The sequence below is a fragment of the Hypomesus transpacificus genome, unplaced genomic scaffold (genome assembly GCF_021917145.1).
Source record: "Hypomesus transpacificus isolate Combined female unplaced genomic scaffold, fHypTra1 scaffold_146, whole genome shotgun sequence".
Lineage (NCBI taxonomy): Eukaryota > Metazoa > Chordata > Actinopteri > Osmeriformes > Osmeridae > Hypomesus > Hypomesus transpacificus.
In genome coordinates, this window is record NW_025813717.1 from 45,002 (window position 1) to 67,152 (window position 22,151).

The 22,151-nt window shown below is 44.7% G+C and overlaps 4 protein-coding genes across 7 annotated transcripts; all 4 read left to right on the top strand.

Annotated features, from left to right (window-relative positions):
• Window positions 1-348: 348 nt before the first annotated feature.
• On the top strand, window positions 349-1,780 carry LOC124488578 (tripartite motif-containing protein 29-like). The gene is made up of 2 exons (XM_047051275.1): window positions 349-386; window positions 800-1,780. The coding sequence occupies exons 1-2, from the start codon at window positions 349-351 to the stop codon at window positions 1,416-1,418; spliced, it is 657 nt and encodes a 218-aa protein (XP_046907231.1). The 3' UTR covers window positions 1,419-1,780.
• A 2,038-nt stretch (window positions 1,781-3,818) lies between these two features.
• waslb (WASP like actin nucleation promoting factor b) lies at window positions 3,819-9,291 on the top strand. 3 transcript variants are annotated; one of them, XM_047051271.1, is made up of 6 exons: window positions 3,819-4,251; window positions 4,752-5,259; window positions 5,500-5,711; window positions 5,892-5,934; window positions 6,204-6,357; window positions 7,191-9,291. In XM_047051271.1, the coding sequence occupies exons 2-6, from the start codon at window positions 4,759-4,761 to the stop codon at window positions 7,364-7,366; spliced, it is 1,086 nt and encodes a 361-aa protein (XP_046907227.1). In that variant the 5' UTR covers window positions 3,819-4,251; window positions 4,752-4,758; the 3' UTR covers window positions 7,367-9,291. The 3 variants fall into 3 exon arrangements, with proteins under 3 accessions (XP_046907227.1, XP_046907229.1, XP_046907228.1); XM_047051273.1 differs by lacking the exon at window positions 7,191-9,291 and adding an exon at window positions 6,829-7,168; XM_047051272.1 differs by having other exon boundaries at window positions 3,826-4,251; window positions 5,512-5,711; window positions 7,191-9,281.
• On the top strand, window positions 7,291-12,788 carry LOC124488573 (zinc finger protein RFP-like). Of its 2 annotated transcripts, none has more exons than XM_047051268.1 (2): window positions 7,291-7,371; window positions 10,462-12,788. In XM_047051268.1, exon 2 carries the CDS (start codon window positions 10,464-10,466, stop codon window positions 12,093-12,095), a length of 1,632 nt encoding a protein of 543 aa, XP_046907224.1. In that variant the 5' UTR covers window positions 7,291-7,371; window positions 10,462-10,463; the 3' UTR covers window positions 12,096-12,788. The 2 variants fall into 2 exon arrangements, with proteins under 2 accessions (XP_046907224.1, XP_046907223.1); XM_047051267.1 differs by lacking the exon at window positions 7,291-7,371 and adding an exon at window positions 9,389-10,060 and having other exon boundaries at window positions 10,462-12,787.
• A 3,756-nt stretch (window positions 12,789-16,544) lies between these two features.
• Window positions 16,545-19,987, top strand: LOC124488576 (E3 ubiquitin-protein ligase TRIM39-like). The gene is made up of 2 exons (XM_047051270.1): window positions 16,545-16,650; window positions 18,033-19,987. The coding sequence occupies exon 2, from the start codon at window positions 18,191-18,193 to the stop codon at window positions 19,721-19,723; it is 1,533 nt and encodes a 510-aa protein (XP_046907226.1). The 5' UTR covers window positions 16,545-16,650; window positions 18,033-18,190; the 3' UTR covers window positions 19,724-19,987.
• Window positions 19,988-22,151: the final 2,164 nt, after the last annotated feature.

Genomic DNA, 22,151 nt, shown 5'->3' on the forward strand with positions numbered 1-22,151 from the left:
TCCCCCTTAGGAGATAATATAACTCCAGGGGTTGACCAGGCAAATGGTCTACTGTTCCCTTTTGGAAGGGTCAAAGAGTGAGGTCGAGAGACGCAATATGAACTGAGAAGAGACTATAAATGCAACCATTAAGTATTGAGTTCTACTGTATGTAAACACTCCTCTCCCTTGCTGCTAATCAGCCAGGTAAACGTACGTAGACCAGATGCTTTGTTGAGCAGAAAAAACAAACAAACATCATCCTGTCTCTCTCTCCCACACTCTCAATTTTGCGATTAGTCATGTACAGCGCAATGTCCTCACTGATCACACGCTCACACACACGCTCACACACACGTCATCTGAGGCATGAATAGGTCATGGAAGCAGGGTCTCTTCTTAGGCAGGTGAGAGGGGGGACCGGCTGTGCAGACGCAGGGACAACAGGCATGGTATATTTATTCAGATGGTCATATTGCTGGAGACAGAAACCCCATCACCCAGCAGGTAGTACCCATCCCTGCTCCTCTTCCTGTCCATCTCTCTCTCTTACACACACACACACACACACACAGGTTAAGAATAAACACATGAAAAGCCCAGTTCAAGGAAAGGAATGAGAAAAGAGTTGGAAACCGGTTCTGGTGCAAGATACGAGATCAACGAAAAGAACGCGGATTCATCACTGCGTGACCAGGCTTCATCTCCACAGCACAGCATGACATAACACTTACTGAGAGTTAGGAGTCTGAAAACCGCATCCCTGCTGTTCTCCTGTGGGGGAAACTCAAAGGCCCTGAAGTCCTGTCTGGTGTGTCAGACCTCCTACTGTGAGACTCACCTGGAGGCTCATCACATCGCCCCTGAAGACACACAAGCTGATGGAGCCTGTGGAGAACCTGGAGGACTGGCTGTGTAAGAAGCACAACAAGCTGTTGGAGCTCTTCTGCAGGACCGACAAGACGTGCGCGTGTCCAATCTGCCCGGAGACCGACCACAGGTTTCACTACTTCCTCAGTCTAGAGGACGAGTGTGAGGGGAGGAAGGTTCAGCTGGGGGTCGCGGAAGTCCAACAGCTGATCCACGAGAGGGCGAAGAAGCTTCAGGAGATCAAACTGTCGGTAGAGACCAGCAAGAGAGACTCCGAGAGGGAGATCTCCGACAGCGTTGAGGTCTTCACGGCCCTGGTGCGCTCCATAGAGAAGAGCCACGCCAAGCTCGTCGGGACGATCACGGAGAAGCACAAGAAAGCCGAGAGAGAGGCGGAGAGGATCGTCCACGAGCTGCGGGAGGAGATCTCGGAGCTCAAGAGGAGGAACGAAGAGCTGGACGAACTCCTCCACACCGACAACCTCGTCCACGTCATCCAGAGTTTCCCGACCGTGAGACCCCTCCACACACCGAGGACTGGTCTGGGGTCAGCGTCTACAGCGACCTGAGCGTGGGGGCGGTGAGGAGAGCTGTGTCTCAGCAGGAGGAGACCCTCGCGATGGAGATGAGGAAGCTGTGCCAAGCAGAACTGAGGAGGATTGAGCAGTACGCAGTAGATGAGACTCTGGACCCTGACACAGCGAACCCCTCAACTCATCCTGTCTGAGGATGGGAAGCAGGTTCGATACGGGCAAATGCGAAAGAGTCTCCCTGAGCTCCCTGCTAGGTTTGATAGAGGTGTGAACGTGCTGGGAGAGCAGGGCTTCTCCTCGGGGAGGGTCTACTATGAGGTGCAGGTGGAGGGGAAGACTGAGTGGGATCTGGGTGTGGCTGCTGAGTCGGTCAAACGCAAGGGGATGATCACATTGGACCCTCTCATTCGTTACTGGTCCATAGCTTTGAGGGAGGGCAAGGGGTACATAGCTTGCACCACCTCTACTCTGCGCCGCCTCTCCCTGACACAGAAGCCCCAGAAGGTGGGGGTGTTTTTGGACTATGTGGAGGGTCTGGTCTCCTTTTATGATGTGGAGGCCAGGTCTCATATCTACTCTCTCCCTGGCTGCACCTTCACTGAGAAACTCCACCTGTGAGCGACCAACAAACAAGAAGAAACCATGAAACACAAACGATTCAGACTTAACACGGACTAAACAGACAAAGCTGAAAAACAACTGTTCGACAGTGTACACAGAACACGGATGGCTGGCTGGCGATCGGAGGCCAGTTCCGCGTTTTTAAAAGGCAGCGGGATAGACGGACGGGAACGTGATTGGGCGGACCCCGGATGGAGCACGACGATCCCGGCCAATCGCGGACAGCCACCTGCAGATAACGATAGGGGGGAAAACGAGAGGGAGGGGCAAACACAACAGGGCAGACAAGGCCCTATAGGCCGTAACAAACATACAATAGGATGTATGATAGTAAAGTCAAGGGCTGGTGGTTGATTATGTGTTCTAGTGTCCTGGGATCAGAATGTATTTGCAGTTTTTTCAGTAAACTGCTGCATCCTGTACATTTATGTCTGATCCTCTGAAGAACTCACCGGTCGCGAGTGTGTGCGTATCCGCACAGCCTTTTAATGCTGCCTTATCGGACGTGGCTCAATGGGCTAATGCTGGCTAACACAGGTGTAGTTAATGAAGCGGAGGACGCGCTGCCCGAGTGCCATGCCTGAACTAGCTTTGCTCATATGTGGTCAGTCTCCTGACATGGGAGAGGTATTGATACTGCTAGGCTGTGCACTTCACACCACATTACCCATGATGCATCAGACTTTATTCGTTCATTTGCATTACATTTATGCATTTAGCAGACTTTTATCCAAAGCGACTTCCAAGAGAGAGCTTTACAATTAACCAATAAGGTACGAGAGACAGTACATTATCGTCAATAAAGTACGTGTTCCAGGGTGCTGTTAGGCCCGACGCTGCGCGTCGAACGGTTCACGCCTCCGCATCGTCCATTATCAGGTGATATTGGACACCTCGTCGGGCATTATCCCTTACATAATACATACCCTGGAACTCCCTCTCAACCAATCAGAATGCTTGATTTCATCCACCCGTATTATAAAAGTGCATAGGTCACTGATCATAACAACGAGAAAAATTGTGGGTAGCCAAACATGAAGCATACATTGTGAAAACTAAATAAGTCCCAAAGAGAAAAACCATAAGAGCATGTAGTTAGACAAGTTACAATGAAACAGCATGAAACTCAAAAGTGCCAGAGTGTACCTGTGGAAAAAGCAAGCAACAATAATACATTTCACGGCGAGTACAATCATTTTAATAGGTAAGCTATTCTGCTCCAGCACCTCTATATAACACAACCAAACCTACCTACAGTATAGGACTGGGTTAGAGTCTGTCTTTATCCTACCATATAACTGGTCTGTTTGAAGCTGTCAGTCAGAGGGCTGCCAAACAGATTAGTGGACAGAAAAAGCCCCAATCACAAATCTGTAGACATATTTTAGATGAGAAGTTTAACAAACAATCGTTCTACTTCAAAAAACCTGAACCTTGCATTTTTTATAGATGAGTATGCTCCACTTTGACTTATATCCAGATAAAGTTTAGCCTGTACATGAATGTACTGTACCACACAGTTAAGAATGTGCTCTAAAGTATGAAAAACATGACAAAGTTGACTTCCAAAACTCATAGAAACTATAGGAGGAGTGAAGCAAGAAAACAAACACAAAAAATGGCAATATCTCAAGAGATAGATAATCTTTTCTAATCAATGATCAGAATGTGTGTGCAAGTCTTCATGTGTACAGTAAGTGCGTGACTGTGTGTGTCTGTGTGTGTGTGTGTTTGTGTGTCAACACCCACATTGCTCCAGGCTCAAAACAGGTTCAACTACAAAAACCAAAAAGGATGAGATGATTGAAAAGTGAGGTAGAAGGACGAAATTAAAGGTCAGAAGAGACTGTTAATGTAACCATAAAGATTTGAGTTCTACTGTACGCAAACACTCCTCTTCCTTGCTGCTAATCCGCCAGGTAAACAAGCGTTGAGCATATACTCTGTTGAGCTGAGAAAACTCACTTTTCTCTATCTCTTTTGTACAGTATAATGTGCTCACTGATCAACCACACCCACACATTCTGGTCTTTACTGGTAATCTATCTAGTCAGTAAAGGGTAAACAGTTTGCACTGTAGTACTGTAGAAGAACTAGGTAGGAGGATCATTGTTACCTCAACTCACTGAAGAGAAACTGAAGTGGAGAGACTTACAGTACCGCAGCACTGAACAGACGCACATAACAAGAATCTGTTTTCTACAAGTATCCACCAGTTAGAGGAGAATATCAATATTAAAATATACAGGTGAGTAGTCTGAATTTCAAGGACTTCATTTTGTCTTGTAGTTTTTTTTATATCATGAAAGTATATTCACGTTAAGGCATACAATGCAGTAATGTGAATCATAAGTGTGAATAATTAGTATAGATTTATAAGGTTAGTATAGGTTATTATGTGTATTATGTGTATTTAGAGGTTTAGTATAATGTATGGAATATTGTACATTATTTATATATGAGGAGGTTTACTATATTCGAGCTTATCACAGATGTAATCTATGTTCCGTGTACTTGTATGTTATGTTATGCCAGGTTGCTTTGAGTTGTCTTGTCCTAAGAATTTCAGTGCCCAGTCTGACCCCATGCTGTTCTGTGCATCTGACAATGAAACACTTGAACTAATGTCACATGACTGTATTTATCACTGTTTCTTGAACAATTCTAAATAAAAAAAACTGCCACGTAACAAATGACTCACTGACTGAGCTTAGCTTTCATGGTTTCACTTTTGATCTATCTTTCCAGTGAAAAAATGGCTTCCTGCAGTAGTCTCCTGACTGAAGAGCAATTCCTGTGTTCTATCTGTCTGGATGTGTTCACTGATCCTGTCTCTACTCCATGTGGACACAACTTCTGCAAGGCCTGTATCACTAAGTACTGGGACAGCTGTGACCTGTGTCAATGTCCCATGTGTAAGGAGAAGTTCTATAGGAGACCTGAGCTTCGTGTCAACACTTTCATCTCTGAGATGGCTGCTAAGTTCATAAAGTCAGTGAAAGGTAAACCCAACAGCCAATACCTACGACCAGCCAGATCTGGAGAAGTGTCATGTGACATCTGTACAAGTACCAAGCTCAAGGCCCTGAAGTCCTGTCTGGTGTGTCTGGTCTCTTACTGTGAGACTCACCTGGAGCCTCATCAGAGAATTGCAGCCTTGACAAAACACAAACTGGTCGACCCTGTGGAGAATCTGGAGGACAGGATGTGTCAGGAGCATGAGAGACCCCTGGAGCTGTTCTGTAGGACTGACCAGGTATGTGTGTGTCAGATGTGCACTGAGACAGACCACAGAACGGTACCATGACATGGTAACTTAGATTACAAAAATAATTACAATCCGACAATTAGATATTAAAATGATATTCATAATCACATTCTCTAGTAATGACTTCCACGTATGGCTTATGCAGGATGACTCAGTAGTGTTATTTACTTGATACTTGATTGCACACGGTACAATACATGATTGTAATACTTGAATTTGGCATAATGGGTCTGCTCGCAGCGGCTCCCTGCCGCACCCAACGGAGACATCGTCTCGACATCCGAGCAGGGAGCAGCAAACGCATTCCCCCTACGAAGCAATTCCCAGGTCAACAACGCCGGTGTGCACTCTTCCTTTACCAAGGAGGAGGACAAGGTGAAGGGCAAGAAGAAGAAGAAGAGACAGACCAAGGCTGACATCGGCACACCAAGCAACTTCCAGTGAGTTGGGGGGGGGGGGCTAAAGATTTTCCCATGATGCATCGTTCCATCCTCTGGACCTCCTCCAGGTCCAGCGAGTCTCAGCATCAGTGGTGAAACATGGCTCTGTTGGTAGGTGACTGGTCCAGGTTTATTTTGACATCGTGTTAAGGCCTCTCTCCCTCTTGTGTTTCCCTCCAGGCACATTGGACATGTAGGCTGGGACCCCAACATAGGATTTGATGTGAGTATGGCTTATTATGCCACAATGGATACAATGGCAATATATGTGGTGGTCTTGTCTGGATATTGTTTGGGGGGGGGGGCTGGGTGAATGTTAAAATGTCCTGCCCTGGAAAAGAGAATACTAGGAGACACACTCAATAAGTTCCTTTTCCCTCTGGAGTCTAGTAACGATCCAGGTTATGCTTAAGGGAAGTTCTAACCCATTCAAGTTCTTATAGATGTTCTTACCCAGTCAGGCTCTAACCTGTTTACTTCTGTTCCTCACAGTTGAACAACCTGGACCCAGAGCTGAAGAACCTGTTTGACATGTGTGGCATCTCGGAGGCCCAGCTGAAGGACAAGGAGACATCCAAGGTCATCTACGACTTCATTGAGAAGAAGGGAGGAGTGGAGGCCGTCAAGAACGAACTCCGGAGACAAGGTCAGAATCTCCAGTGAGGACCAGAGAGGGTGTGTGTGTGTTCAGAGGATGTGTGTTCAGAGGATGATGGCAGGATGTAAACCACATAGCAAACAAAGGTAATGTTATGAGTAGCACCATGGTTCAATATGGAATAAATCTGTCAAACCATCGTTTCCACCCCAGCCAGTGTACAGATGAATATTTGATCACGTGGCATCTGTTTCAAACCAGTACCTCCATATCTATCAATATTGGTCTACTGTTAACCTGTGTGGTCTAGTCTAGGTTTGTTGTAAACCTGTGAGGGCTAGTGTAGGTCTACTGTTAACCTGTGAGGACTAGGTCTGTTGTAAACCTGTGAGGGCTAGTGTAGGTCTACTGTTAACCTGTGAGGACTAGGTCTGTTGTAAACCTGTGAGGGCTAGTGTAGGTCTACTGTTAACCTGTGAGGTCTAGTTTACTGTTAACCAGTGTGATTATGTCCCTCAGGTCCCCCCAGGTGGAGTGGTAGGTCTGTCTGCATGCTTTTGCCATGTGAGCAATCGACTATAGTAATCAATGACCTTATAATGACCTTCCATGGTAATACAGTGTTGCTACAGGGTTGATCCATATTAATCCCTATCCCAATACACAGTCAGTCAGACTTTTAAGGTCTCTGTAAATTGCTGCGTCAGGGTTGGTAAGTCGTGTGACATGGAGGTTATGCCCCTAGTGGCCTGCTTTTTGAACTGCATGGTTAGATAAATGATATGAACAGCTCTTCAGGCCGTTTTGAAGCACAATGTGAAGAAAGTGTGATGTTTGCTTGTCGTACTGAACCAAGCTCCTCCTCTTCTCATGTTCTCCAGCCCCCCCACCCCCGCCCTCCAGATATGGTGCTCCGCCCCCGTCCCCCCACCACGGCTCAGCCCCCCCACCCCCGCCCTCCAGAGGTGGTCCTCTGCCCCACCACCACGGCTCAGCCCCACCTCCGCCTCCCCCTGCCTGGGGCCGAAGGGCCCATCCACCCCCTCCACCGTCATAGAATGTGTGAGTGTCTGTTTGTATGTGTGTGTGTGTGTGTGTGTGTGTGCGTGAGGGGGGAGGGATGATATGAAGAAGTCAAATGAAAGGTGCCATTTTCATGCACCTAGCCACAGTGGAACAAATGCTATTTGTCTGTGTAAAATATTAATTATGATTGTTCACCAACTGGGTGTAATAGTTGAAACTTTTTAAAAATTAAAGGAATAGCTAGCAACAACTATTCCTCTATTGTACAACCTGAAAGAAAGATAACACTTCAATTAAGACAACATTTTAAATACATTTGTTTTCATTTATAAGAATGTGGATGTTAAGAACGAACTCCGGATAGACGATGCGTCATTAGAACCTCTAAATTCAGTCTTGCCCCCAGATTCCAGAGTCACTTCGCTGTGGACCTTGCCACTGTCAGTAATGCATATATGAATAGACACATTTAAGGGAATCTTCAATAAAACAGTGCCCCCCCTTGTAATCACAACAGAGAGCAGCCTGTAGAAGTCAACTAGCCAGATCATGGTAACACTACACTTGTTGAAAGACAATTTTTACATACAAGTATATTTTGAATCCTGGCACAATCATAGTAATAGACTGAACCCACAAAATGTGTGCTTTTCCTTGTAACTCCATAGTTGAAAATGTCAGACTTTCAAAGATTTGTTCAAACTGTAGAACTAGAGACTTTGTCTCTTAAAAGCAGCGGAGATATGAGGAAATATATAGTGTGCAATTGTTTAGATGTGAATTATTCTCGACCATGTTAGTGGATCTGATGTTCGTTCACTTTTATGTCCATTGCAGGTGTGGAAGAAATTGGGATTTCCTGTGTGCTTACATTATTCACAAATCAATAAAACTAGTCATTGGATACAAGTTAGTATGTTCTTATGTAAGCTTTCTACAAATAAGAGTAGATTCTTTCTATGTGTCAGGGTTGATAGATGTTCGGGGTCAGGAGAAAGTACTGGCTAAACGTCCCTTGTCATGACTACCAGAAGAGCTCCAACTTTGATCTCTCTAGTCTGAGAGTGGTCATGAATTCAGGAACATGAGAGGTGCAATGACCACTAAGGTTTTTCTAGTGCATCATAAATGGTGGAGCTAGTTCTGGCATGGCATTCAGACTGTGCGTCATGTCATCAGCTGATGTCACTCACACAATCACCTGCAGGTGTGTTAATTGAAGGTTTCTACCTTCCCCCTAATGCTGGGTACACACCACAAGATAATCGGGCTGATTTGAACCGATTTCCCCCTTCCGACAATCCTATGTTATGTCACGCCAATCCTAGGTAATGTCCCGATTATCTAAATAAAAAATGTCTTCAGATTTTCCCTTGGTGTGAGGTGTGTTAAGAGTGAACGAACTTGCTCGGAAGAATCGTAAATATTCAGTATTTACGATCAGAAATCCTGATGTGTGGGGGGAACCCCGAGGACAAACACCCACATATTTTTTTGTTTGTGGTCTCTCACATTTGAAAATCTTAAAAGATTTTAAAATCCTTTAGTGAGTACCCAGCATTAGACGACTTGAATACTGCATACCTTCACAGACCCAGACACACATGCTCACACATCATGTGTTACTGTGTACCTGCATATTTTGCTGTTGCTGCCACCCTCCACCATCCCCAGCTTCTCCATACTGTCTTCCGGATCATCACTACAGGATGTTGTTAATGCTCTGTGAAGCCTGTTGACTTTGTTTGTTAAAAAGTCTAAACCTTAAGTTTGATGTGCTAAGATTGTGCTATGCTAGCTGCTCCAAGGCAGAACGTTCAGATCAGTGAAGAGTATCTTGACTGAAATGTAGATAACATACACATGCTCACTCTGCACACACGCATAAACACATCTTACACACACTTATGTTCACTTCCATTCACCACTGTCTCTCTCTGTCTTAACTTTTTATTGATCTCTATTTTTATCTCTCTCAATCTCTCCCATTCACTGCCTCTCTCTCCAGCACAAGCTATCTCTTGGTAGCATGTTTCGTATTTTAGTTCAAACAACTTGAGGAAGTCAAGTGTCTAGTAGTTGTGTTGCGGTCAGGATCATTTTGTCTCATCTTCCGCTCCTGTCAGGATCTTTCCAGTGGTCCCCAGCATGAACTATTACTAATGGACAGAAATCTTAAACATTTGTCATGATCACCATGGAAAAGTGCTGCTGGGAACCATACTGTACTGTACAAAGGGGATGAGAGAGTCAGGAATGTGTCTCTCCAACTGGATGGGAGTGTTATTGATATCAAATCTACAGAGAGGAGAAGTAAAGAGAATAATGTATGTTGGAAAGAGCATTAGGACAACAATATTTTAAATTAATATGTGGAATATTGACAATATTTGAGAATGTCACAGAATTTATCTTATCTTTATTTATTGTAATTCTTTGCTTTTGAGCACTTAGCAGTGTTCATATCCATATCAGACAATAAGTTAGGGATCCACTGGAATGTCTCATTTTCATGAGCTTTAAAGAAATCTGTCTTTCCTTTTGGCTTGCTAAATAATTCAGCCATGTAAGGGTTAACTTTGTTCAGGACAGAGTACCAAGAAGGGAGGAGCTTCTCATTATTTCACTGAAACGAAAGCGATTCTGAACTCAGGAAAAACAAACGACTTAGCTTTGTTTGATAGATTTTCGGTAATTTCATACACACAAATCCAAGTACCAACTGGTGAGAACAGAAAATACAGACTGTTGCTTGTTTTGAACTATGCTCTTCTGATCCTTGATATTCTGTTGTATTTTCCATATGCACCATTTGTAATTTACTTACTTACTTCTTGTTACTTACTTAGCTTCTTCTAAATGAATGAAATGTAAAATTTATAGCAGTGTTCCATGAAGTATTTCTGAATTGTACAATTTATGTAGGCTATTCCTCCTTTTATGAAAGTAAGTTTTTTACAATATCAAAGTCAAAGTAAACTTTATTGTCAATCAGACCATGCAACAAGTAGTTACACAGACAATCAAATTTCCCCATACTCCAAATGTGCAACATTAATGTTACAGTTGTTTTGATGAGTTTGTAGGTTCACAAGATTCCTTATTTACCTTTTTCTCTTATTCTAGAAATGGCTTCCTGCAGCAGTCTCCTGTCTGAAGATCAGTTCCTGTGCTCTATCTGTCTGGATGTGTTCACTGATCCTGTCACTATTCCATGTGGACACAACTGCTGCAAGGCCTGTATCACCAAGTACTGGGACAACAGTGACCTGTGCCAATGTCCAATGTGTAAAATGACTTTTGATAAGAGACCAGATCTCTATGTCAACACTTTCATCTCTGAGATGGCTGCTCAGTTCAGGAAGTCAGAGCCACTGAAGGCTACCATCAGTCCAGACCTGCGTCTTCCTAAACCTGAAGTGTCATGTGACATCTGTACAGGTAGTAAGCTCAAGGCCCTGAAGTCCTGTCTCGTGTGTCTGGCCTCTTACTGTGAGACCCACCTGGAGCCTCATCAGAGAGTTGCAGCCTTTAAGAAACACAAGTTGATTGAGCCTGTGAAGAACCTGGAGGACAGGATGTGTCAGAAGCATGAGAGACCCCTGGAGCTGTTCTGTAGGACTGACCAGATGTGTGTGTGTCTCATGTGCATGACAACAGACCACAAGACCCATGGTTTTATGACTTTAGAAGAGGTTTTTCAACAGAGGAAGGTTAAGCTGGGACAGATGATGGCTGAAATAAAGCTAATGATGGAAGAAAGATCTAGTAAGGTCAAAGAGATCACATTGTCAGTAGAGATCAGCAAGAGAGATGCAGAGAGAGAGAAATCAGACAGTGTTCAGGTCTTCACTGCTCTGGTGCGCTCCATTGAGAGAAGCCAGGCTGAGCTCATTGAGGTGATTGAGGAGAAGCAGAAAGCAGCAGAGAAACAGGCTGAAGGGTTTATTAAAGATCTGGATGTGGAGATCACCGAGCTGAAGAGGAGAAGCACTGAGCTGGAGCAGCTCTCACACACTGAGGACCACCTCCACCTGCTCCAGAGCTTCCCATCCCTGAGCACCCCTCCCCACACCAAGGACTGGTCTGAGATCAGTGTCCACAGTGGTCTGAGTGTGGGGGCAGTGAGGAGAGCTGTGTCTCAGCTGGAGGAGACACTCAATAAAGAGATGGAGAAGCTGTCTGACACTGAACTGAAGAGGATTCAGCAGCATGCAGTGGATGTGACTCTGGACCCTGATACAGCACATATCCGTCTCATCCTGTCTGAGGATGGGAAACAAGTGAGACATGGAAATGCATGGACAGACCATCCTGACAACCCAGAGAGGTTTAGTCGTTGTGTTAATGTCCTGGGAAAGCAGGGTTTTTCCTCAGGGAGGTTCTACTATGAGGTGCAGGTTGAGGGGAAGACCAAGTGGACAATGGGAGTGGTCAGAGAGTCAATCAACAGGAAGGGGAAGATCACAGTGACTCCTGAGAATGGATACTGGGCTGTGTGTCTGAGAAATGGAGATCAGTACAAGGCTCGGGCTAATCCTGATGTCCTCTTCTCCCTGAGACAGAAGCCCCAGAAGGTGGGGGTGTTTGTTGACTATGAGGAGGGTCTGGTCTCCTTTTATGATGTGGAGGCCAGGTCTCATATCTACTCTTTCACTGGCTGCAGCTTCACTGAGAAACTCTATCCCCTTTTCTGTCCCTGTGTGAATGATGGAGGTGACAACTCTTCTCCTCTGATCATCACTCCTGTCAATGACTGAACAGACTTAGAATTAATGACACTCTGATTATTAAACATAAATCTAGAATTAAAGAACAAATAACATTTCAATCAGAAGGAACAAGTGAATGAGTAAAGTGATTGTTTATTGTACAAAGGATAAGATATGTTTCAGACTGACATACTGTTTGGTGCTTAGACCGTATGGGGAGATCAGGTGATCAATGGTTGTTTGCAGCATGAAGAGAGATCCCCCATGGAGTCCAGACACTGGTGGTGGGGGCTGACGACCCAGACAGACAAAAAGCAGAGGAGGCAGACAGGAGACGAAGCCAAGAAGACCGGGTGGTGACGGGGAGGTGGAGGGGCGCTCACAATGATAGCATGGACGAACGAAGGCAGGGAGAGAAACATATTTAAAGGCTCGGCAGCAGTATGATAGGCTAGAGAAGAAGGCTTGTCACTGAGCTATTGGAGAGAAGTGAGCGGCTGATGGAACAGCTGAAACCCTGGTGACAGCCCAGGCTTTGAGGTAGAGGAAAAGGAGAGAGCACCTATAGTGGGGGAGTGTGTAGAGGGACAGAATGGTCTTACTGACTGAACTTGTGCTAAGCTACATTATTCCAATGAATATGTGTAATGGGAGTCAGGTGGCTGAGTGGGTAGAGCATCGGGCTAGTAATCTGAAGGTTGCCAGTTCGATTCCCAGTAAGACATGACGTTGTGTCCTTGGGCAAGGAACTTCACCCTACTTGCCTTGGGGAGAATGTCCCTGTACTTACTGTAAGTCGCTCTGGATAAGAGCGTCTGCTAAATGACTAAATGTAAATGTAATATGCATCACTAAACTGGATTTGAAATATAATAAACAATGAAATAAAAGGTAATCTACATACACATGATATGTTTATCGGTACAGTTAGTAAAATGCCTGTTGCAGAGAAGGAAAATGGAATGGAATGACCAAAATGTTATAATAAAGGAACATGCAAAATAAAACACTTGCAGTCATTACTATTTCTCTATTTGAAGTTTGTTTCATTTGGTACAACTTCTGACAAGGATCCTAGAGTGGCAAAATTGTCTCGCAGCCACACAGTGGCAGAACTCCACAAGACAAACCTTGTAGATCATTAGTTGAACTGTGCTGTTGTCAGATCTCTAGAGCACAGGCAGCACAAATTACTAAAGTGTCTCACCTCTTTATGGTCCTCCATGACAGTCTTTGGAGCATCAATGGTACGGAGGATGCCTTTTAAGATTTCAGCCGTCTCTCTCACACACACACACACACACACATAAAAGATCAGAATCAGAAGGGATTTTATTCGCCATGAATGTTTGCACAAACAAGAAATTTACTTTGGCGGGGAGGTGCATACATTAAACATATAGGAATATTGGAACTTAAATATGTGGACTAACTATACAAGGAGCAAAGTCTAGCTAATACTAAGGGGGGTCTAGCTAATACTAAGGGGAATACAAAATAATATATAAAATATAAGTAGCCCTAATTAACAATCTAACCTAAAAATCAGATTTAACTGTTTCAACAGCAGGAGTTGAGACAACGAGCTGGCTGGTGATGTGCTGTGACACGTCCTTAGTGCTGAGGTCAGCACGGCGAATCTAGGTTCCCACTTTTGGGGGGACTAAATCCCTAGATAAAACCTATAATTTTTCCTGTGACCCAGCAAAACTAGGGCGGTCTGGGGGCATGTTTCCCCACAATTTTTTTTTTTGCAAATATCTTTTTAAATAGTGTCCTCTAGTGGGTTTTAGGAAGAGAAATTAACAAATTTTGATTTAAAATATGAAGATTTTTTTTATATATATATACATATATATTTTTAATAATAATATTTTTTGGGAGGGGCTAATGAAACTTGTGATTTCACTTTCACCTCAAACTTTCCTGTGTGCTGAATAAACTATTTTCAAACTTGTGCTGATGATATGATTCAGTGGAATGATGTTATCTCGTCATTTTATGCCATGGCCCAAATAAGCTAAAATATTTAAAATAAGCATTTTAAATAAGCTTTATTTAAAATGCATCTGATATAGATGCATATGCAAACACACACACACACACTGTCATGTACACACATACAGTAGAAACACATTCAGGAGCTACCTAATGAGAAGCTCCATTGAGAGCCAGCTGGTTTACTGTGTGCCCTATGGGCTGCAGGGTAGGAGGCTGCGGTCATGCTGAGTGATGCTGAGGTCAGGTCAAGAGACAGAGAGGGAGAGGGAGAGAGAGAGAAAAAGACGCACACCTTAAGCAGAAGTTGAGCCAAGGAGCCGGTGATGATGTGTCGTGCCCCGTCCTTACTTTTGAGGTCTGGGTAAGAGAGGTCAAAGGAGAAGACTCAAGATCAGGGGTCATTGTGTAATTCTGTAACACACAGAGACCTCAGTCAGACTCAGTTCATTCAGAGGCATTCACCACTAGATGTCCCCCTACATCAGCACATACAGTATTTTCTCTACACTAGTGTAATACTGAGTGGAACATGAATCATGTCAAATGATTGGGTATTACACTGGACAAGCTGCTGTCTTGGTAACAAATCAAATCAAATCAAATCAAATCAAATTTATTTGTATAGCCCTTTTTACACGCAAGCATGTCACAGAGGGCTTCACATGCGCCCATAGAACTGCCCCTCAACCAACCTAAACCCTCAAGGAAGACAAGGAAAAACTCCCAGAAAAACTCCCACCGGGAGAAAAAATGGAAGAAACCTTGGGAGGAGCAATTCAGAGAGGGATCCCCTCCTCCAGAGACGGTTGGTAAGAGAGAGGAGCAGAACACAAGCTAAACATAGTCATACAGTGTCAATGGGTTTTGAAACACCAAAATCCATTGTTCGGCTTTATAGACGTTGGATGGGACCGGGAAACTCGCTAACAACAACAGTCTAACAACACATAGACTGTAACATGGGAATAGGTATTACCAGGATGAGAACATGCTCTGTGTGTGTGACACCTCAGATCAGGCTCCAGGTGGTCCAGTCACTGGTCTGATCTCACCTGGAGTTCTGCCCAGTCACATGGTCAGCAGCAGCAAGGAGAGATCTCAACAAGCTGCAGGTGACTCAAACCAGGCTGCTAGATCAGGGCTGGAGTGTTCATTTCACTGTCAAACATCCACCTTCATTTCTGACTAATAAAGACAATGCTTGTATGGTATCTGACTTGATGTTACCAGTGTGCATTATTGTGTGATAGACCGCAGAGAATGAATGAGTATGGGTACACACCACGGTATATTTCCCCCCGTCCGACAATCCTAGGTAATGGTTATTTTGATGGTTCTACTGATTATCTTATCAGTGTTTTCCTTGGTGTGAGGTGTGTTAAGCGTGACCGAACCTGCTTGGAACAACGTGAGAGCCGGCCCGATTGCGAATCGTGATTATTGAACATGTTGAATATTTACGATCAGAAATCCTGATGTGTGGGGGGAGCAAAACGGTTAAGTCTCGCATTTTTTTGTCCTCGTGCTTGTGGGCTCTCACATTTTTTTAATCTTATAAGATTTAAAATATATTTTTGTGTGTACCCAGCATTAGTGTGTACTCTGTATGTGACAAAGAGGGGAACATCCAGTCAGGGGAGGTTTGTATGGATGTCAGACTCTCTCCAGTGGTCTATGAGTGGTGTACAGGGTGTAGTGATTTACTGGGGGATTGGTTTAGTGATGTACAGTCTTGCAGTACAGACAGAGTACAGGGTTCAGGCACCAGTTGTATTGTAGGAAACATGAGAGGTGCAATGACCACCAAGGTTGTTATGGCGCTTCATAAATGGTGGCATGGCATTCAGGCTGTGCGTCACTTCATCAACTGATGTCACTCACACAATCACCTGCAGCTGTGCTAATTGAAGGTTTCTGCCTTCCCCCTCAGAGGACTTGAATACTGCATGTCTTCACAGACTCTGACACATATGCTCACACATTATGTGTTACTGTGTAGCTGCATATTGTGCTGTTGCTGCCACCCTCCACCATCCCCTCCATACTGTCTTCTGGATCATCACTACAGGATGTTGGTAATGCTCTGTGAAGCCTTTTGACTTTGCTTGTTAAAAAGTCTCAACACTAAGTTTGATGTGCTAAGATTGTGCTATGCTGGCTGCTCCAAGGCAGGAAGTTTTCCAATTAGATAGGACCCTTGCCAAAGACAAATGTACAGTATTCAATGGCAACAAATGGTTAACTGAGTACAAGAGTATCTTGACTGAAATGTAGATAACATAAGCACACCATACGCACACACTTATATTGACACAACATTCTGTTCAACATGTCTCTGTCATTCTTCCCTCTCTCCCACTCACTTACTTCAGAGTAATACAACCCTTCCTGTCAGCTGACTTGCTAGATAGAATTCGGTCATAAAAGGGTTAACGTTGTTTAGGACAGAGGACTCGGAGGGGAGGAGCCTCCTATCATTATTTCAGAGAATTTAAACATAAGAGATTCCAAACTCAGGAGACAAGTTCTACTCATTTTAGGTAGAAAGTGATTTGGTTATTTTACAAACAGAGATCTTAGAAAACAACATAAGTACCAACAGGTGAGAAGAACAGAGAATCAATCAGGTGTATCCTATGATGATGTGACTAGTGTAGGTGGTGAATTGTAAGGCCGGAGACGCTTCGTGTTTGTCCCCGGCTTGGGCAACACAATTCAATTCTGTTTACATGTTCAGGGAGATAATTGACTCGTTAATCTGACTCCAATTTTAGAAATGTGCAGAAGTGCGTTATCTGTAACCTTGAGCGCCAAACAGTTAATGACATGAAACACTGACGTAGGTAAAAAAAATAGTCTGCTTGACCAGAGCATCGACCCTCAATGCGTGTTCACCAATCAGTCGTTTATCACTACTAAATATGGATTTAACCACCGACCTATGTATGTAAACCGATCACGCAGAGGCTCCGGTAAATTCCTTCGGAGCGTGGAGATGCACTGTACAGAGGCCTTAAGTTAAAACCTACTTCAAAACTGTGTATAATCAGTATTAGCCGTATCAACCAGACTAACCGATCAGAGTTTTCACCGCCGTAGCATAACAGATACGTTTCATGGAGAACAAGTAACTTGAAGTGCACAGTAGTTTATTATCTAAATAGTAAGATAATCAACACAATGATAATGAAATATCATCAAATACAAAACATACCTTCAAAGTTTGGTTAACAATGGTATTCACAATGAAGACTAGGCGCCTAACCGCACCGGAGCTGTATCGTAAACAGAACTTAAAGTGATTGGTAAAACGTATTCCTTTATACACCCAAACCTGACTAAAATGGGGACGCCGTTTATATGACTGAAAAGTTGTCTAACGCATACAAATTCAAATTGGATCATTAATCAAGGCTGCAAGTGGTGCCCATGCAAGACAAGGGAATATGTTAAACACATGTTGGTCTGCTGCAGGCACAAACTCTGTAAACCCTGTACATGTTACAGTAAAATTATTACTAAAATGTAATACATAAAATAAGAAACAAAGGCATATCAAACATGACATTAGAAGCTGTTTAGAACGATATTTACAAAAACACAACTTTTAATTATAATTTCAGAGTCTTCCTCTGTCCACCTTCCTCTTCAACTGTTGAGATCACCTCTCCAGAGGGGTGTCATTCAGGTGTGATTGTCATTTTAGCATTCATGCAAATCAACGACTGTCCCAGACGAGTGTCTGGGTGACCAGTGACAAAGGGGCTGACAAATACAGCCCTACACTAGTAATGGAGACTGTTGCTCGACTCAGACGTTCTAAAGACTATAGAACTATGCTCTCCTATATGCAGTATTTTTGTATTGTAATATTTCTGTCTGTGCTATTGCTTCTTTAATGAAAGTACATTTTCAACAATATACCAGTACGGTTTTGTTCATAGGTTCACAAGATTCATAATTTAACTTCTGGTCTAATTCTAGAAATGGCTTCCTGCAGCAGTCTCCTGTCTGAAGATCAGTTCCAGTGTTCTATCTGTCTGGATGTGTTCACTGATCCTGTCACTACTTAATGTGGACACAACTTCTGCAAGCCCTGTATCACCAAGTACTGGGACAACTGTGACCTGTGTCAATGTCCCATGTGTAAAATGACTTTTGATAAGAGACCAGATCTCTATGTTAACACTTTCATCTCTGAGATATCTGCTCAGTTCAGGAATTCAGAGCCACCGAAGGCTAGCATCAGTCCAGACCAGGGTCCTGCTAAACCTGAAGTGTCATGTGACTACTGTACAGGTACCAAGCTCAAGGCCCTGAAGTCCTGTCTGGTGTGTCTGACCTCTTACTGTAAAACTCACCTGGAGTCTCATCGGAGAGTTGCAACCTTGAAGAAACACAAGCTGATCGACCCTGTGGAGAAGCTGGAGGACAGGATGTGTCAGAAGCATGAGAGACCCCTGGAGCTGTTCTGCAGGACTGACCAGACGTGTGTGTGTCTCATCTGCATGAGAACAGACCATATGACCCATGACACTGTCACTTTAGAGGACGAGTACAGACCAAAAAAGGATGGTCTAGTGAAGATGATGGCTGAGATGAAGCAGATGATGGAAGAAAGATCTAGGAAGGTTCAGGAGATCAAACTCTCAGTAGAGACCAGCAAAAGAGATGCAGAGAGAGACATATCAGACAGTGTTCAGGTCTTCACTGCTCTGGTGCGCTCCATTGAGAGAAGCCAGGCTGAGCTCATTGAGGTGATTGAGGAGAAGCAGAAAGCAGCAGAGAAACAGGCTGAAGGGTTGATTCAAGATCTGCAGCAGGAGATCACTGAGCTGAAGAGGAGAAGCAATGAGCTGGAGCAGCTCTCACACACTGAGGACCACCTCCACCTGCTCCAGAGCTTCCCATCCCTGAGCACCCCTCCACACACTAAGGACTGGTCTGAGATCAGTGTCCACAGTGGTCCGAGTGTGGGGGCAGTGAGGAGAGCTGTGTCTCAGCTGGAGGAGACACTCAATAAAGAGATGGAGAAGCTGTCTGACCATGAACTGAAGAGGATTCAGCAGTATGCAGTGGATGTGACTCTGGACCCTGATACAGCACATCCCAAACTCATCCTGTCTGAGGATGGGAAACAGGTGAGAGATGGAGACATAGAGCAGGATCTCCCTGACAACCCAGAGAGGTTTGATTATTTTGGCAATGTCCTGGGAAAGCAGGGCTTCTCCTCAGGGAAGTTCTACTATGAGGTGCAGGTTGAGGAGAAGATTGTGTGGGATCTGGGAGTGGCCAGAGAGTCCATCAACAGGAAGGGGGACATCATTGTAAGTCCCGATGAAGGATACTGGGCTATATGTCTGACGGATGAAGCTGAGTACTGGGCTCTGGCTGGTCCCTCTGTCCTCCTCTCCCTGAGCCAGAAGCCCCACAAGGTGGGGGTGTTTGTGGACTATGAGGAGGGTCTGGTCTCCTTTTATGATGTGGAGGCCAGGTCTCATATCTACTCTTTCACTGGCTGCACCTTCACTGAGAAACTCTATCCATACTTCTGTCCTAGTTTGAATGATGGAGGTATCAACTCTGTCCCTCTGATCATCACTCCTGTCACACACTCAAAAACACAGATGTGGAAATCCTTGAGTTCGAAAGAAAATGGAATTAGAAAATATTAATCTGAAAAAGAAACAGTTGTTGATTTGCGGGAGACAAAGTATTTTAGATTTTCAAACATTTATAAAAACTCAGGGACTGGAATTCAATCCAGCCTGGACTGTGTCGTGCTTTTCTCTTTTACTTAATACCTCTCCTGTCACTCTTTTATGGTCTGTATCAAATAAAGGCAAATAATCAGGTAATCTTAAAATAGGAAATGTTGTCCAATCTAAAGTAATAATATGTTTTATAAAATATGGCAATGAGACGTCACCTAAATGTACCAGTGAACAAATGAAATAAAATGTCTTAAAATGCAATAAATAAATATAAAACCTCATTCAATCCTTTAAAAAAATCTGTTTTGTGCACTACCACAATCAGTGAAAAGCACAAATCACCTATTGGGGGGGGGGGGGGGGGGGGGGGGGGGGGGAATCAAGACTGCCCTCTCTCTCCTCCCTCTCTCCCCAGTGTGTGGCCAGCCAGCTTCTACATCATCCTCCCCCCCCCCCCCCCCCCCCATGATGAAGGCTCCTCCTCTGGCCCTGATCCCAAAATGATCACATCCTGGCTGCAGCCTCCAGCCAGACGGAGCATCTGTCAACACCAGAGAGCCCAGCTGGGTCTGGGAACACCTGTTCCCTGGTAGACCCACCAGGCTGCACCGACGCCTATCAAGGTTGGGCCCCTCTCCCCGTCTCCCCATAACGACCACATCAGATATTCAGCCTCCAGCAAGAGCATTCAGGGGAGACCCGTGGAAAGTCAAACGAACACCTACCTTCTCTGACCGGTACGCTGGGTCGGGTTTCAAAGACGAATTCTAAACAGTTTTACCGGGCCCGTTGAGGGTTAGCGATTCGTATTCCGAGGAGCGCGTCCCTCTTTTGTCGAGGCCGCTCGCCATCTTTTCCACTAATCACTCATCAAAGGTGTGTTGAGCGTGTGCCTGGGCTCCCCCTCCAGCCTGTCAGACGAGGGCTCAGAGGCACGGCGTGTCACTAACTGAATCCACCCCATCAGTGGACAGCCGTGATGCCGGCTTCCTCCACAATAGCCTTTGATTTCATTATACGGGGCCTCAACGTCTGATTGGTGTTAAAACGCGACCGTTGGTTTGGTCACGATAGAGGGAAGCTAGATCGGCTGCAGATACCGTGTGGAATCTCGCAAGTGGCTCTTGAGGATGAATAGGGCTATTAGGGGACAAGATGATGGAGGGCTGCACTTGGTGAGAAGAGAATGAGGATGAGTAAGTGTGTTTGTGTGTGTGTGTTGGGGGGGGTTCTGTGACTGCAAAGAATACCTTCATGAGCCAACGGAGGCTGATCACCTGACAAACAACGAGGAAAACACATCAAGATGCTGCACGAGTACGTAAGACAGCGTACAGGATATGATGTCGTTTTAGAAACTAACGTATTTCCCTGTCACCGAGGTAAAACTTACCATTATCTGCCATTTTGGAAAACTTCTCTATCCAACCCATAGACAGTTACCCCGCTGAGAAGAATTCACTGAAGTCAGGTAAAAGCTTGTTGGTGCTTCGAGGTCAAGTCCACCTGACAGGTTTTTTAAAGACGTAAAGCGTTGTTGGTTTTTTCAGGCATTTGTCGGCAAGCAAGCAGCTGAAGAGAGAGGGTGGGAGAGTGGAAGAGAGGGAGAGGGAGAGTGATGAAGATACCGGCAGAGGCATGAAGGCAGACTGTCACGATGGGCATTCTGGTAAAAGAAAAAACGTTACGATTGTAATATTCAGCACAATGATGACACTGTGAAGACATCCCTTTCCTATCTTCCTTCCCTTCCTGTCTCCCTCTTCTCACCTGTCTCCTCTCTCCTCCCCCTCTGCTCCCATCTCCTCCCTCCTCCTTCTCCTCCTCCCCAGTGAGTCCAGAGGCTCAGTAAAGTCAACATGGCCTCAGCGCTCCTCCACCTTCCTGGACAGACTCAGGGAAGCTTCTGTGTCTCAGAAGGACGGGCTGCAGTAGAACACACACGCTGCAACAGAACTCACACTGAATACTAACGGGGAGAGGGACCGGAGGGCTGCACCGGAACTCAACCAAGCATCCCCGTCCCATCTGAGGGCTTCTCTCCCAAACCTGCAGCAAGACCTTCTGGCTGTACCCTGGTCTCTGACACACCACTCACACACACAGAGACATACACAGTGTAGAGTTGCAGAATGACCGATTCAAGGACTATACTGAACAACAAGATGAAAATGTTAGTCAGCCATTTTTAGTTCTTGAAAGACATCCAGACCAGGAGGGACAGAAGAAAGAGGAGAATAGTCCTCATTACATATCATTACAGAACAGGAAGCATCCAGCAGTGTCTCTGCTTGGTTTACCAATTAATATAAAAATATTAAATTATCAAAAAGTTAGATATGGCTTCCTGCGCCAGTTACATGTCTAAAGAGCAGTTTCCTGTCTAACA

Bases quoted from the DNA above. Each gene is read 5' to 3' on its own strand.
- LOC124488578 (XM_047051275.1), top strand. From the start codon at position 349: ATGAATAGGTCATGGAAGCAGGGTCTCTTCTTAGGCAG. The intron at 387-799 runs GTGAGAGGGGGG...CTGGTGTGTCAG, and splicing joins CAGGGTCTCTTCTTAGGCAG to ACCTCCTACTGTGAGACTCA.
- waslb (XM_047051271.1), top strand. From the start codon at position 4,759: ATGGCTTCCTGCAGTAGTCTCCTGACTGAAGAGCAATTCCTGTGTTCT. The intron at 5,712-5,891 runs GTGAGTTGGGGG...GTTTCCCTCCAG, and splicing joins GGCACACCAAGCAACTTCCA to GCACATTGGACATGTAGGCT. The intron at 5,935-6,203 runs GTGAGTATGGCT...TGTTCCTCACAG, and splicing joins ACCCCAACATAGGATTTGAT to TTGAACAACCTGGACCCAGA.
- LOC124488573 (XM_047051268.1), top strand. From the start codon at position 10,464: ATGGCTTCCTGCAGCAGTCTCCTGTCTGAAGATCAGTTCCTGTGCTCT.
- LOC124488576 (XM_047051270.1), top strand. From the start codon at position 18,191: ATGTGTAAAATGACTTTTGATAAGAGACCAGATCTCTATGTTAACACT.